Below are 13,244 nucleotides of genomic sequence, written 5' to 3' on the forward strand. Positions count from 1 at the left end.
TTAGTCATCAAATCACAAGAACACATTTTAGTTTTATTATTAGCTCACTGAAAAAAAAAATTCTTTTTGTTTTTTTTTTGCAATTGTAGTGAAAAAATACAATCATTGATAAATACTAGATTTAAAGAAATATTTTAGAATTATCGACTTCCTAGAAAATAAAAAAAAAATGCATTAAAAAAATCATCTAAATATTATTACATGAAGTTTATTGATTAATGCAGTTCTATGGAAATTTTTCGGAAATTTTGAAGTATTTACTAAGAGAAGATACCGCCAATATTCGCATAGATGTCCCATATACAAAAACAGCAAGCTCAGAAAAACTCATTTGAAGTTTATCCCACACAAAAAGCTTCTTGTTAATTTTTCACAAAAAAAAATCAATTTCTCATGATCACCGCTTAGAGCAAAGAAAATCAGGAAATCGAAGAGTGGTTGGGGCACATTCTTCCGATTTTGTGTGAGTTGGCGGAGAATGACCCAATTTCCCACTAACATTTACTCGCAAGATCCTCTGTAATTACTCTTAGCTTTAAGAACAATGTAACTACAAAAGCCGACTCGGTCCTAACCAGGTCCCAGTACCGAGAAGGACCTAATAAAAATAATTTCATGAAAAAAATGACCCAATTTTAAAACTAGATGTTTATTCAAGTTGACATTTTTGACAGAGTTGCAATGTTTTTGACCCTAAAACTCAATCGTTTACTTTAGAAAGATGTTTTCTTCGGAAAATTCAGCAGCGTTTTGTTATTACTCAAGCATTGCCTAAAAAGTAAATGTCAATAATTAAATGTGTTTAAACAAAATAATACTGGCAACCCTACCTTTTAGCAAGTTATCTTGCACAGTTGACTTGAGCGGATAATTTGATTGTTGTACGCCAACGCGTATATGAATGAAATCCATTCTGAGATGGCGATCAAGGAGGAGCTCAAATGAGAGAAGCCCCGTCAGCTAATTGCCAAGAAGGTTCTTAGCAAGTTGGCTATACGTGAAAAAGTACAGCAATTTAAGTGCAATTTTACATACGCTCGAGTACATGGCAGTGGTGTCGTGAGTCACCCCGCTGTGACGGAAACGTTTTGTGTGTGTGTGTGAGGAGTGTATGAAAACATTGCATTTGTTGTCGGAAGTAGACGCCGATGGCTTCTGGTGGATTTTCTTGTACAAATGTTGTAGTTGGTGGTTGTTTTGTTGAAAGTGTTTAATTTTTTGCAATTTTTTATTGCACAAGTTTGTGAGTGGCACAAAGTTGCCGCCGACACTAGTGCACTAGTGAGGAAAAACATAGCGATTGAAGAAGGGTTTCATGGTTTGATAAGCATGGCATAGGGTGCATAAAACAGTTTTCCTGATAAGGAAAGTGGCGACAAAAAATGCATGCATGTTTTGCATAAACTGCTTTTGCTTACCTTACTTTTACGTATCACTTCACTGTCTGACTTTCAATTGTTATGTGTAGAGGAGAGTGGGGAGACTTGATCCCCTTTTTTTGTATCGCACATAGGGGAGTTTGGGGTAATATGGACAGGGGGGTAATTTGGACACCCCTTTAAAAATCACGTTTTCGTTGGATATAAAGTGAAAACGGCAATTTAAGTGATAAGGCTAGTACTAGAAATGGCCTAGGAGTATGGACAAACCAAAAAAGTCGGAATAGGTTAAGTAGTTTTGGTGTAATATGTAAAAGTTTCCAAAGGCCGGTTGGCACTGCCTTAAATTCTAATATTTGAAGGTTAGGAAATAAGGTTTTGCAGGGGTTATATGGCAAAAAAGTGGACATTTTATGTTTAAGGGGGTTGCTTGGACGATGCCTGAGATATGTACGTATAAAAATTGTGCATTTTATCCATTTTTATCATCAAAAATGGCAATTTATGATAGAATATGCTATGGGGGTAATTTGGACATGGCTTCCCAAGCAACACACTTTGTCAGATAAACGTATTTCCTAACTGGTTTTATAACCGAACGGCCTCGTTACTACAACTTGTTCTACAACTCCTGTGCATTGGAAAAAGCGCACTTTTTTCTGTTGTATAACTTGCCAGAATAAGATGCAAGTTATCAGAGTAAGTTGTACAAATGTATCTGACAACACTGTGCTAGCTAACAAGAGATTCAACGAAAAAAGGGGGCGTGGTTAACGGCTGTGCTGTCAAATCAAAGCGCACACTGAAAAGGAAAGATAGATTGAAAACAGTTGTCTAACCGTTACCCAACTTACATGTAAACAAACAGTTCTTATCAGAATTTCAATCAACGACGAAGCCAATATGAATTGTATCTCTGACTATTTTGGTACGCTTGTTTCTGCCCGATTTATTTAGAAAATATTGAAATTGAATAAAAAAAAAAATGACATTTTCGCGCTCTCTAACTGTGATTCATGTGAAACCCTCTTCATGGCGAACTTTTAGATTTTCATTTTTTGATGAACTTCGTCTTTCCCAAGATTCGATCCGATGACTTCGACGAGTTGTTGTTATCTCCAGGCAGGTCCAGGCGCGCTTCCACATCTCTCCACGAGGCTTCATAGTAAACAAGCTGGCCTAAACTTCAATAAGAAGGCTGCTGTCAGCTTTGTTATACAGCAGTGAGCTATACAACTTAACTCCAGAAAAGGCTGTCATTGGAAATAAAGTTATATTAGTTTGTTTCAAGTCAGTTTTTATAACTCCATTATGTAACTTTGTTATAACAAACCGTTTCAACTGTCATTTCGATTACCGTACCACGAAGTAACATTGAAAATTGGTGTGATTTTAATTTGTTTTTTTCTCTATCATGAATTCCGTAAGCTGATATTTTTGTAGCTTTAACCGGCGATATTTTTATAAATAATCGGTCAACAATTAAAATTATTGCAATCTTCGATAAATAAACATTATTGAAACTCTAAATACCTCACGTACAAATTTACACCACCTAACAACACGCAATGTCAAGTTGAATATGTTTGTTGAATATCAGTTATATAACCTATTCTCCGATAACATTTGTGTAACAAAGCGAGAAAACCTAAGGTTATTTATAGAATGGTTGGCCACGCCCATTTTTCAGAAGATGCCGTCACATGACAATGTTAGATAAGCAGTGAAACAAACAGTGCTATATTATTCTTATTCAACAAACTGTTTTCGAGGAAAACAATGCAGCTGAGGGAACAGCATCATGGCATATCAGGATTTTGACGTTTAATTACAGCTCATAAAAAGCGTTTTCGACTGTAATCAAGTGATAAATACCTCAAACGGAAGTGAGCAAGCAAGTTTCTATCGAAGGTGTTCCAAAATAAGTTGTTTAAACAGTGTAAATCAGCAAATTGGATGGAACCCTCCAAATAGGTGAGAATTTTTTTCTATGTTGTGTTTTGTTGGAAAAGAGTGAAGTTGACTGTGTTTTAACACTTTTGTGGCACAAAACACGATAGTTACACAAGTCAGTTATACAAGCAGTGATACAAACTGTTATTTAAGTTATGTTCAGATTTTTTCTCGTATGTTTATCAAAAACAATTGTCTAACTATTATTCAACAGTCGACAAGTTATGAGTGCTACTTGGGTTGTGGGGTAATTTGGACATACCTGAAAGTCTACCTGTCAGACAACAAAAAAGTAACTTTCATGGTTGGATGAGTTTTTAAAGCGATTTAGATAAATTTAGAGGGATTTAATATGTCAAAACAATCAAAAAGGAATGTGAGCAATGAGCATTTTCACAAAACCCCTATTTTTTAATTAAGATAAATTTATTCCAATATTCGAATTGATGAAAATCTGATTACTGTACATTTGGCGTTCAACAAGACTCTTATGTTGATTGCTTTTAATTAATTTCTTTGAAATTTCTAATTTCTATGCTGGTTTACAATAATATTTAAATTTGAAGGGCAACAGAATGTCAAATTTAAAAAAAAATGATATTTTCAGGCTAATAAATTCTATATAATTTCTATATTTCTAAATTTCTATATTCTATATAATCACTAAAAACTATACTTGTGCCTAATCCAGAATCAATGTTTAAATCATTTCAGTATTAATGATTAAATTATGTATACTACGCTGAACTGTTTGTTATCTTCCTATTGAATTATAGTTCTATCACAAAATCATTATTTAAACCTTTGATGAAATATTGTGAGCAAAACAACACTTCAAAATATAAAGCAATTACAAAATCAGTTTGAAGGATAAAAAACATGCCCAAAAAATCAAATGTTAAACTTATTCTTCAACATGTGTCCAAATTACCCCTCAAAAGGTGTTCATATTACCCCACAAGGTATGTCCATATTACCCCACAAGGCATGTCCAAATTACCCCATAAGGGTGTTCATATTACCCCCACACAAAAATGTGGGGGTAATTTGGACACCTTTTAATTTTTGCTATAAAAATGGGTTTTTCATCTAAATTTATTGAAATAAATGACATTTTTCCATCAAATATGGTCTCTTTTATCCTCTGGTGTCATCCACATTCCTTTAAAATATCCATACAGCCCGTGACAGAGCAATTTCCTTAGGGTGTCCAAATTACCCCACACTCCCCTAACTCTGTCAATTTCTCACAAAACTATGATCTTTTTGCATGAATTGAAAGCTTAAACATTCAACTATGTTTGGCTGATAAGGGTATTTCATCAGATAAACTCTTAGAAAAATGCCAAGCGTTTTAAAAAAATATTTTAAACTGGCATTTTCAAAATGTTGGGGGTAATTTGATCCTCCTTTCAACATTTTGAAGAAATCTTAAGCAAAATGTTTCTTATTAATCCAAACTTTTTATTTTCTATAAGATACAGCAATTTCACATTAAACCTGTACGTTTGTGTTTAAAATATAACAAGCTTAGCATGTAAAATATTTAAAAACTTAAAATTTTCTTTTTTAGACCAAAATTGAGCATGTTTACAAAAGCTGGTCATTTTTGTTTACAAAACTTTTGAAAAATGGTTCAAACTACAGTTAGTTATGTACAACTATACTGAAGGAAACTATGTACGAAAACCCAGCCAAATTATTTAATCTTGAGGCTGATTCCAGTAACTGTAACAATGCAGGGATCAAGTCTCCCTAAACGCACTTTTTTAAACAATTGATTGTAAAAATAGTATGACGATAAATTTAACGTCAAATGCGTAAGGGTTTTGGAGTTGATATGTTTATCAAACAATTCATGTATAAAAAATATTTTTTTGAATAATTTTTGAGTGTTTTCTATACTTATCAAAACAAAGAAAAAAGATCTCTTGGAAGTTTTTTGCAGCACTTCTTCGAAAAATGTGTGTAACTCAATCTAAACATTTTTTTTCTTTGTTTTCTACAATGAGTTTTAGTCAATTTCGCACAACTTTCTAGAACAAAGCTAATTGTTTTACCCACATGCTGACGAGATACAGGCTTGGGATCAAGTCTCCCCGGGGATCAAGTCTCCCCACTCTCCCCTACTACCAAGAAAACTTGGTTACTCCAAGGTTTGCGTAGACTGTTAGACCATAAAACATATAATTGAAACTTTGCTGTTCTAAATCCAACATTTATTCCAACCGCAATAAAAAGGTGTCACACATGACAAACAATCAATCTTCTCTCGCCACAGTATCTAGGTACTTCCTTAGGTTCCAGGTCACAGTCTTCAATGCAGCCCGTAGTCAACGTTCTTTCCACCGCTACATGTGTGTGTATGTGTGTCTTTTTAAGAGTTATCATAATTTCATGCTTCAGCAAACATACGACCTTGCTTTATGAGTGTGGTGAGCGCAGGCTGTGGTTCTCTCGGAAACATGCTAATAAACCTTAACCAGCCAGCCAACCAACCGACTAACCAACTGACTGAGGCAGCTTTGTCATTTTCCTGCGCATGAAAACGAAAACGATTGCGAAATGGAAAATGCTTTTCCAAACTTTTAACCGCGTCGTCGAAATCGAAAACTTCATGAAAGTGAATTTTTCTTTTCGCAATCAGTCAGTGCTTGCGGCTTTTTAACTTCAAATTAGGCGACAAAATGCTCTGTTTACTCAAGCAATTACACGGGGCATGTTAATTGGCGGCAATGTTTTCCCCCGTTTTTTTCCACCAAATTGACTCTGAGTCTACAAGGAAAAGTAAACACGTTGAGTTTTAAGTTACATTTTGAACATACGTCCCCAAAATTTATGATTCACTTTTGAATGGGATGCACTCATAACAACTGGCGAGGCGTATGTTGAACATGCAAAAATAGCATTGCTCAAAATTGGAGACAACAAACGGCCACAGCAAAACACAACAACCGACCACTTTGTGGCCAGCATGTGAGATAATACAAAAATGTGACATACTTCTCAGGCTTGTTTGCTGGCAGCGCAATAGTGCCATTCGTCATCTTTACCAGACTTGTGAAACAGGCTCTTTTCCGTGGAATTTGGAGATTTTGAGGTGCCTTTTAAAAATGCTATTTTTGTTGTCTAAAGATGGGTGTTTTGTCCAGATCTTTAATCAAGACATTGAAATATAATTAATTTAGCGAAGTTATTTTTGTAAAATTAAATTAAAGATTAAAAAAATATTTTAACTTATCCTTGTTTTAAAATAAATATTATGATGTCTTTAACCGTGTTGATGAATTCTTGCTATCCTCAACGTTGTTAATCAATTCCAAGGAATTTTCCCTCAAGGACTAAACCAAACCATAACCTTCAACAACTTTTTATCTATTGTGACTAGGCATTAACCGCTGTTGTCTCCCCAAGTTACAAACTGCCAACGAAAAAACAAACTCCCTTTCCACCCTCTCCCGTTGCACCACCAAACAAATATAAATAACTTTCCCACGGCGGCGAGGGACTCAATGACAAGGAAAGCATTCCCGCGGGGAAGCTCCGAGGACGCGTCGGTCGGTTCCCGCACGAGCAATATGATTTACTAACCAGCAAGGCAGCGTGTCAGCGTGTTTGTGTGTCATTTATATGTAAAATAAAAGTCGCAAAACTCAAAGTGAAATCGATAAAGGAGGACTGAGTTTTGTTGCATGGCGGAAAAGTTTGTTTAACTGATTTTCACTTGACGTCATCACGAATTTCCATGAAAATGTCGGGTAGTAACATAATGACTTGAAAATACGACACATTCGTTACCGGCAAAACCTTCACTGACAGCATCAAAAGTAGAGCATAGTAAGTCCTCAACATAGATAACACTTTGTTGCAACATAAGTTTGATAATGTGCATTACCAACATATTTTAGCAGGCTTTCCAAAGAAAATTCAAAACTGCTCGAGCGGAAGCGTGCATTGGATACGAGCGTGCTTGAATTAGCCGAGACACAGTTGCATGCAAGTAGCGTTAGTTATAACTTTGATATGTAGATGTCGCATGGTAGGGTGGTTAAAAGTTGTTTCACGTCTTCATTCTATGAAGATCGCCTGCTATTTAACTTTTCATGTCATGAAATTACATGGAATAGTGGAAATATACACACATAAAGTTTTTTAACCTATTCCCATCACTTTTGTAGTTTTCCACTATTCAACAACATTTTCAGATACAATACCAATAGAGAGTTGCTTGGTCACTTTTAATTGAGCTGTTTATTACTTTGAAACAGTCAAAAACACGTTATGGAAGCTGTAATTCATGATCAAAGTTCTGATAAGCGATAGTAATAATGGAACGCAAAATGGGAATATTTCCATTTTTTGTGGTACTCTAATTGTTATAGAATAAGAATGCGTAAGACTCTAAATTAGAGAGCTTTCCGTGATCGCCCCCAAAATCGGGCGATTTCTATTAATTCTATAATTCTAAAAATTTTAATTGTCTCAAACTTTGTGACATTTTCCTTATGACAAAAACAACCATTTTGCAATATTGGAATTCTTTTTGAAACATTGGCTGAACATTTTAAAAATTTTAATCAATTTTAAGCTAAGGAAAAGTAATGGCAAATAGGGTGAATCGGGACTACAGTATGAACAGAGACAGTATAAAAACATCTCATTAAGCTAATTTTATTGTTCGATTCGAAACTAATAAAAATATTGTAAAAAAAATGCATAAGCATTACTTAACAATCAGCTCGAATGTTTAAAAAAGGTCGAAAAACATAAGGTCGAATAGACAAAAGGTCGAATGCCAAATGGTCGTATGGACAAATGGTCGAATGGACAAAACGTCGAAAGGACAAAAGGTCGAATAAAAAAACATATTTTACAAAACAAAACTTTTGATGAAAGCCTAAATACACAAATATTGAAATGCAGCTATGAAAAGGTGATTGGAACGTTTTTCTTTAATTTCACTTCTATATTCTTAAAAATTTAGAGGTCTTCTGAATAAAACCTTGGCCACGGAATGTTGGAGACCTTTTTTAAAAAGGGGGGGGGGGGGTTGGGGGTAGCTTAGAGGGAGTGTATCTTAAAAATATAAATAAATACGTATAAATTACCTTTTTTTTAAAAAAAACAACAAATATTTGAAAGAATGGAACAATTCACAAAATAGTCAGAATACTTAGAAGTCAGAATAGATAAAAAAACTTAAAAAATATTTTAAAGGTCGAACGTTTTTTTTAAAAGAACTGAAAGAATGAAAAACTAACAAAAATATTGTGAAAGACGAGAAAAAGTTGTTTATAAAAAAAAATAAACTTCCAAAATAATTCAGAAGTCAAACTCTTGTTTTAAGGAACTGCTCATGTTTGAAAGAATGTATAAATTCACAAAAATATTTTAACAATCTAGAATAGGTTGGTTTTAAAAATAAAATAAAAAATTCAAAAATATTTAAGAGGTCAAACTTTTTTTTTTAATAACTGCTCATGTTTGAAATTTACTCAAAAAATTGTTTGGAAGTTTTTATGTTTATTTAAAAAAGATCATTACTAAAATATATACCAAGGATAAACTCACAGATAAAAATAGATTTGTTTGCAAGAAATTTTTTTTTCAACTTCTTTTAGAAGTTTTTAATTATAATTATTTGTTTCATTTTTTTCACATTCGACCTTTTGTTCTTCCGACGTTTTGTCCATTCGACCTTTTATCCACTTTCAACTTTTTGTCCACTTTCGACCTTATGTCTTTCAACCTTTAGGCATTCGACCTTTTGTCTACTATGTCTTATGTCTTTCGATCTTTTGTCGCACATCCTTTAAGTTAGTGTAGTTTGTGTTGCGTGAAAATAGACTGTTTGAAAAAAAAAACAACTTGTACAATTGATTTTTAATATATTTTAAAACGTTTATAGACAGGAACGGCATGTAATTCCAACCGGCACCTAATGTTGGCATATCTGTACTTTAGCGTTCGAATACAGCTTATAAAAAGATAACTTGCTTTATGGGATGCAAGAAAGTTTCCATCAAAAGTTCTGCAAACAAATTTGTGTTAATAGTTAGAATTTGCAAATTGAAGGAAATTTGGACCAGGTCCTTAACCTGCCAAAGATACGAAAATTATTTTACATTTTTAATGCAGTGTCATAACTGGTTTGTAGTTTAACGGATTTTGTTATGCTTTTGTTTCAAAAACTGAATAATTTAGCTAGGTTAAATCCGTGAAACAGAACCTTTAAAAAATACTATTAAAATCATCGTGATTTTCAAATTTAAGTATTTATTCGGGTCATTCTCCGCCAACTCACACAGCAGTTGCCCCGACCCCTCTTCGATTTGCGTAAAACTTTGCTCAAAGGGGTTCTTTTGGTCCCTGATCACGAATCCGAGGTCCATTTTTTGATATTTCGTGACGGTGGGGCGGTACGACCCCTTTCGTTTTTCTGGTTTTTAACTAAGACACGTTTTTCAGTCAGTGTCAGAGGTACTTTTGTGTAAAATTAGACGCCCAATTTGATGGCATACTCAAAATTTCGAAAAAACCTATTTTTCATCAAAAAAAGTTATTTTTTTTTTAAATCGCTGCCATTTCCCGTTACTCAACTGTCAAAAATCGTGAGACATGTCATTTTATGGGAAATTTAATGTACTTTTTGAATCTGAAATAACACAGAAGGGTTATTTTTTCATTTAGAACAAATTTTTTTGTTTTAAAATTACGTGTTTTATTCTAACTTTGCAGGGTTACATTTTAGAGTGTAACAATGCTCTACAAAGGTGTAGAGCAAACAAAAACAAAAAAATTGATATATAGACATAAGGGGTTTGCATGTATCCTTTACGAGTTATCAGAATTTTACAAAAATGTTTTCTGAAAAAATTATGATTTTGACCATTTTTGACCAGTTTTTCGAATTTTTAACCCCTAAAACTCAATCGTGTGCGTTTGAAAGTATTTTTTTCGGAAAGTTCAGCTAATTTTGCATAAGAATGACCCCTTGGACGATTTTTGTGACTCGTGCATTGCGAGAATCAGAATTTAAAAAAAATGTTTCTGGTGAGTGAGTGTATCCGGTTTATTTTTTTTTATTTTCGAAAAAACCTCACATACAAGCAGTGCACAAGTCACAACAATCGTCCAACAATCGTTTATTTCCAAAAAGTCTGAATTTCGACGAAATCATGTTTTTGTTGCCAAAGTGTTTGATTATGTCAAACATATTTATCAAAACAGGAAAAATGCATATTAAATTGTTTTCAGTTGATTACATGTCTATTTTCATTAAAATTTGGAATTGTTCAGAACCATTCAGCACTTCCTAATTTTTTTGATAATTGCAGGTTGCACAAGATTCTGGAAATATTCTTGTATATGTTTCCTTTGTGAGGCTTGTAGTCACTCTCCTATTTTTGTTAATTTTTAAATTTTTAATCCTTGTCTTAGAACTTAAAAAATGTTACGTGATCTGTGGATGGCGCCTTAACAAACCAACCAAAGCTGGGAAATCGAGAAATCTTGGCTCATTAAGCCACAATCAATGAGAATTATTAAGAGAATGGTGATATGAAATTTTGCATGCAGAAATTGTGACCGACCCAGATATTTTTTTTTAATTTCATATTATTGACTTTGGATTTTGATTTAAATTTCGAAGGAAACTGTATTAATATTGTAAATTACTTATCATTTTCAAAGAGTAAACCTATCCTCGTTACTAATCCCACCCACAAACAGTTTATCGCAAAACGTTTTCACGCCTATCAATTGTTTTCATCCCACAATCGCAAACTGGAAAAGCTCACATCTCGCCACCAGTTCAACGCCATCAGTATTCAAAGTAAGTCCTCACTCGGTGGTACTTATCGGGTTAGATGAAAGAATCGCCTCCCAAAGCAACGCTGTTTTAAGAGTCCATAAAATAGTGCACTTTTTTTATTGACACCGCGAGGTGTTGATGCGTCACCCAATAAAAATTACCATCGCGGCATAAGTAAGTCATTTGTAGTTGCTGGCCGTAGTCGAAGTCGTTACGGAACCCAAGGGAACACCTTGGGGGTTGCTGGGTGGAGTCGGTGCTGCGTGAAGGCGACTCGTACGGAACGAATGCAGCAAAAGTAGACGATCTCCGCCAGGCTGATGGTGGTCCCTCCGATGAACAGGCCAAAGATCCCGCCCAGGTTGGCGAGGACATCGGAGATGCTGTTCAGCCGACAGCGCGTCAACGGGAGCGTTCGATCCGTCTTCATGGCTATCAGCAGCTGGGAGTGGTAGAAGCTGAAATGGTTGGGTTGTGACTGTGGGGTGTGGGATATTGAGGTAGTGTGGGACTTTACTTTGAGATGTCATTTGAGGAGTCGTTCTTGGAGATTGCTTGAGCTTCGGCGTTGTATGGGGTGTAGGAGATTTCCTTGTTGTAGACCAGTTCGTAGCACGCAGGGAGGCAGTTGCAGACGCGATACGTGGAAGCTCCTTGGAGCTGGAGTCGGATCGAACGTTCATTGATGGCTACCAACCCGTGCTGGTAGCACGCAATCTGAGATGAATTGCAAGTCTCCATATCTGGCGCGTGAGGCATCGAGAACTTGATGCAACCGCACTTGCCGAAGGTGTAGTTGGTGATGCACTCTACGTGGCAGTTGTTTTGGTTGTACACCTTGAAGAATCTCAGCTTGCGATCGCTGTTGAAGAAGCATTGACGCCTGGAAAAGATCGTTTTAATGGATTCGCAAAGTATCAACGTATCAACGAACCTCTCAAAGCTCTCACTCTCCAAACTGCCAACCACCTTTGTCAGCAGAGGTTTCAAAAACATGGCAGCGGACTTGCCCAGAGGTAGTCTCATGTAGAACTCACTGACCATCGGAAACTCATCCGGTGAGTGTAGTAGTACCTTGAATCCATCCATACCGCCTCTGCAGACGTGTTCCACGTCGGATTTCCGCGTCTTCAACACCACCGAGAGTCCGGCCTTGACACCAGCTCCAAGAGCTCGCCTAGGATACACGCCAGATCCGGAATACCTCGTGTACTCTTCCTCGTTGGACCAAAGCGAAGAATTTCTGCTAGAATCCACAGAATCGTAGGTTGGGTCCAAATTCTCGACTCTTAGCAGATCTTTTGCTGTTAAAATGTTGAAATTGTAGCAAACACCTTCATCCGTTACAATCTCGGAGAATATCTCGCCACAGTCTATTGCGACTCCTCTCCAGGAACACTTTTCAAACATGTCCTCCAATGGGAAAGAAATATTCCGTAAAGTAGCGACAATGTTTTCCTTGTACAATCCCGTAAAGTTGAAGATATTCACAGTACTAACGCAGACGTGAAGCATGGCACGAAACATGACATAGCTACAACGAAAATCATCAAATCATCAATACATAGTCCTCTCATACAAACCCACCTATCATCATCCCTCAACTCTCCACCTCGTTTAAGTTCATCATAAGTCCCCTCAAAGTCGAACGCCTCGCGGCGACTCTTCGTCACCGGGCAGATCGTAACGGCGGGGAACGGAATCTGCCACACGTGCAGCGATCGCGTCGCGTACGTAATGACCACCGAGTTGTTCTCCCACTTGTGATAGCCCACGTACGTCATGTAGACGCATCCGGCGAGGGAAAGCAGGATCCACAGGGACCACATGACTCTGTTTCGAGGGTTTGAGGGAGTTAGAAGTGGCAAGTTTGTGGTGCTCAAGATCATACTTCTCGTAGCGGGAGGTTGCCTGCAGCTTCAGAAATCCAACTCCGTGCAAGGATGTCTTGAAGCAGTATTCCCTCCAGAGAATCTCCAATGTGTTCTTGACCTTTGAAGCGAACATGGTGTACGTCGCAGATCATGCAATCGACTTGTTTTATCGTACACATCGCGTGCAACAGTCGGCACGAGTCTACACGTGTCCGACTAAGCGCG

At 36.3% G+C, this 13,244-nt stretch overlaps 1 protein-coding gene across 1 annotated transcript; it reads right to left on the minus strand.

Annotated features, from left to right (window-relative positions):
- Positions 1–11,356: 11,356 nt before the first annotated feature.
- On the minus strand, positions 11,357–13,152 carry LOC6039650 (pickpocket protein 28). Its single transcript, XM_038250331.1, has 5 exons — positions 13,037–13,152; positions 12,733–12,978; positions 12,080–12,679; positions 11,663–12,028; positions 11,357–11,603 (listed from the first exon to the last, which is right to left on the minus strand). Exons 1-5 carry the CDS (start codon positions 13,150–13,152, stop codon positions 11,357–11,359), a joined length of 1,575 nt encoding a protein of 524 aa, XP_038106259.1.
- Between the last annotated feature and the right edge of the window lie 92 nt (positions 13,153–13,244).

The sequence above is a fragment of the Culex quinquefasciatus genome, chromosome 2, assembly GCF_015732765.1.
Source record: "Culex quinquefasciatus strain JHB chromosome 2, VPISU_Cqui_1.0_pri_paternal, whole genome shotgun sequence".
Classification (NCBI taxonomy): Eukaryota; Metazoa; Arthropoda; class Insecta; order Diptera; family Culicidae; genus Culex; species Culex quinquefasciatus.

Excerpts from the sequence above, each read along its gene's own strand:
- LOC6039650 (XM_038250331.1), bottom strand. The coding sequence starts at position 13,152 with ATGTTCGCTTCAAAGGTCAAGAACACATTGGAGATTCTCTGGAGGGAA. Across the intron at positions 12,979-13,036 it reads GCAACCTCCCGCTACGAGAA|AGTCATGTGGTCCCTGTGGA; the intron begins GTATGATCTTGA and ends CCCTCGAAACAG. Across the intron at positions 12,029-12,079 it reads GAGAGTGAGAGCTTTGAGAG|GCGTCAATGCTTCTTCAACA; the intron begins GTTCGTTGATAC and ends GATCTTTTCCAG.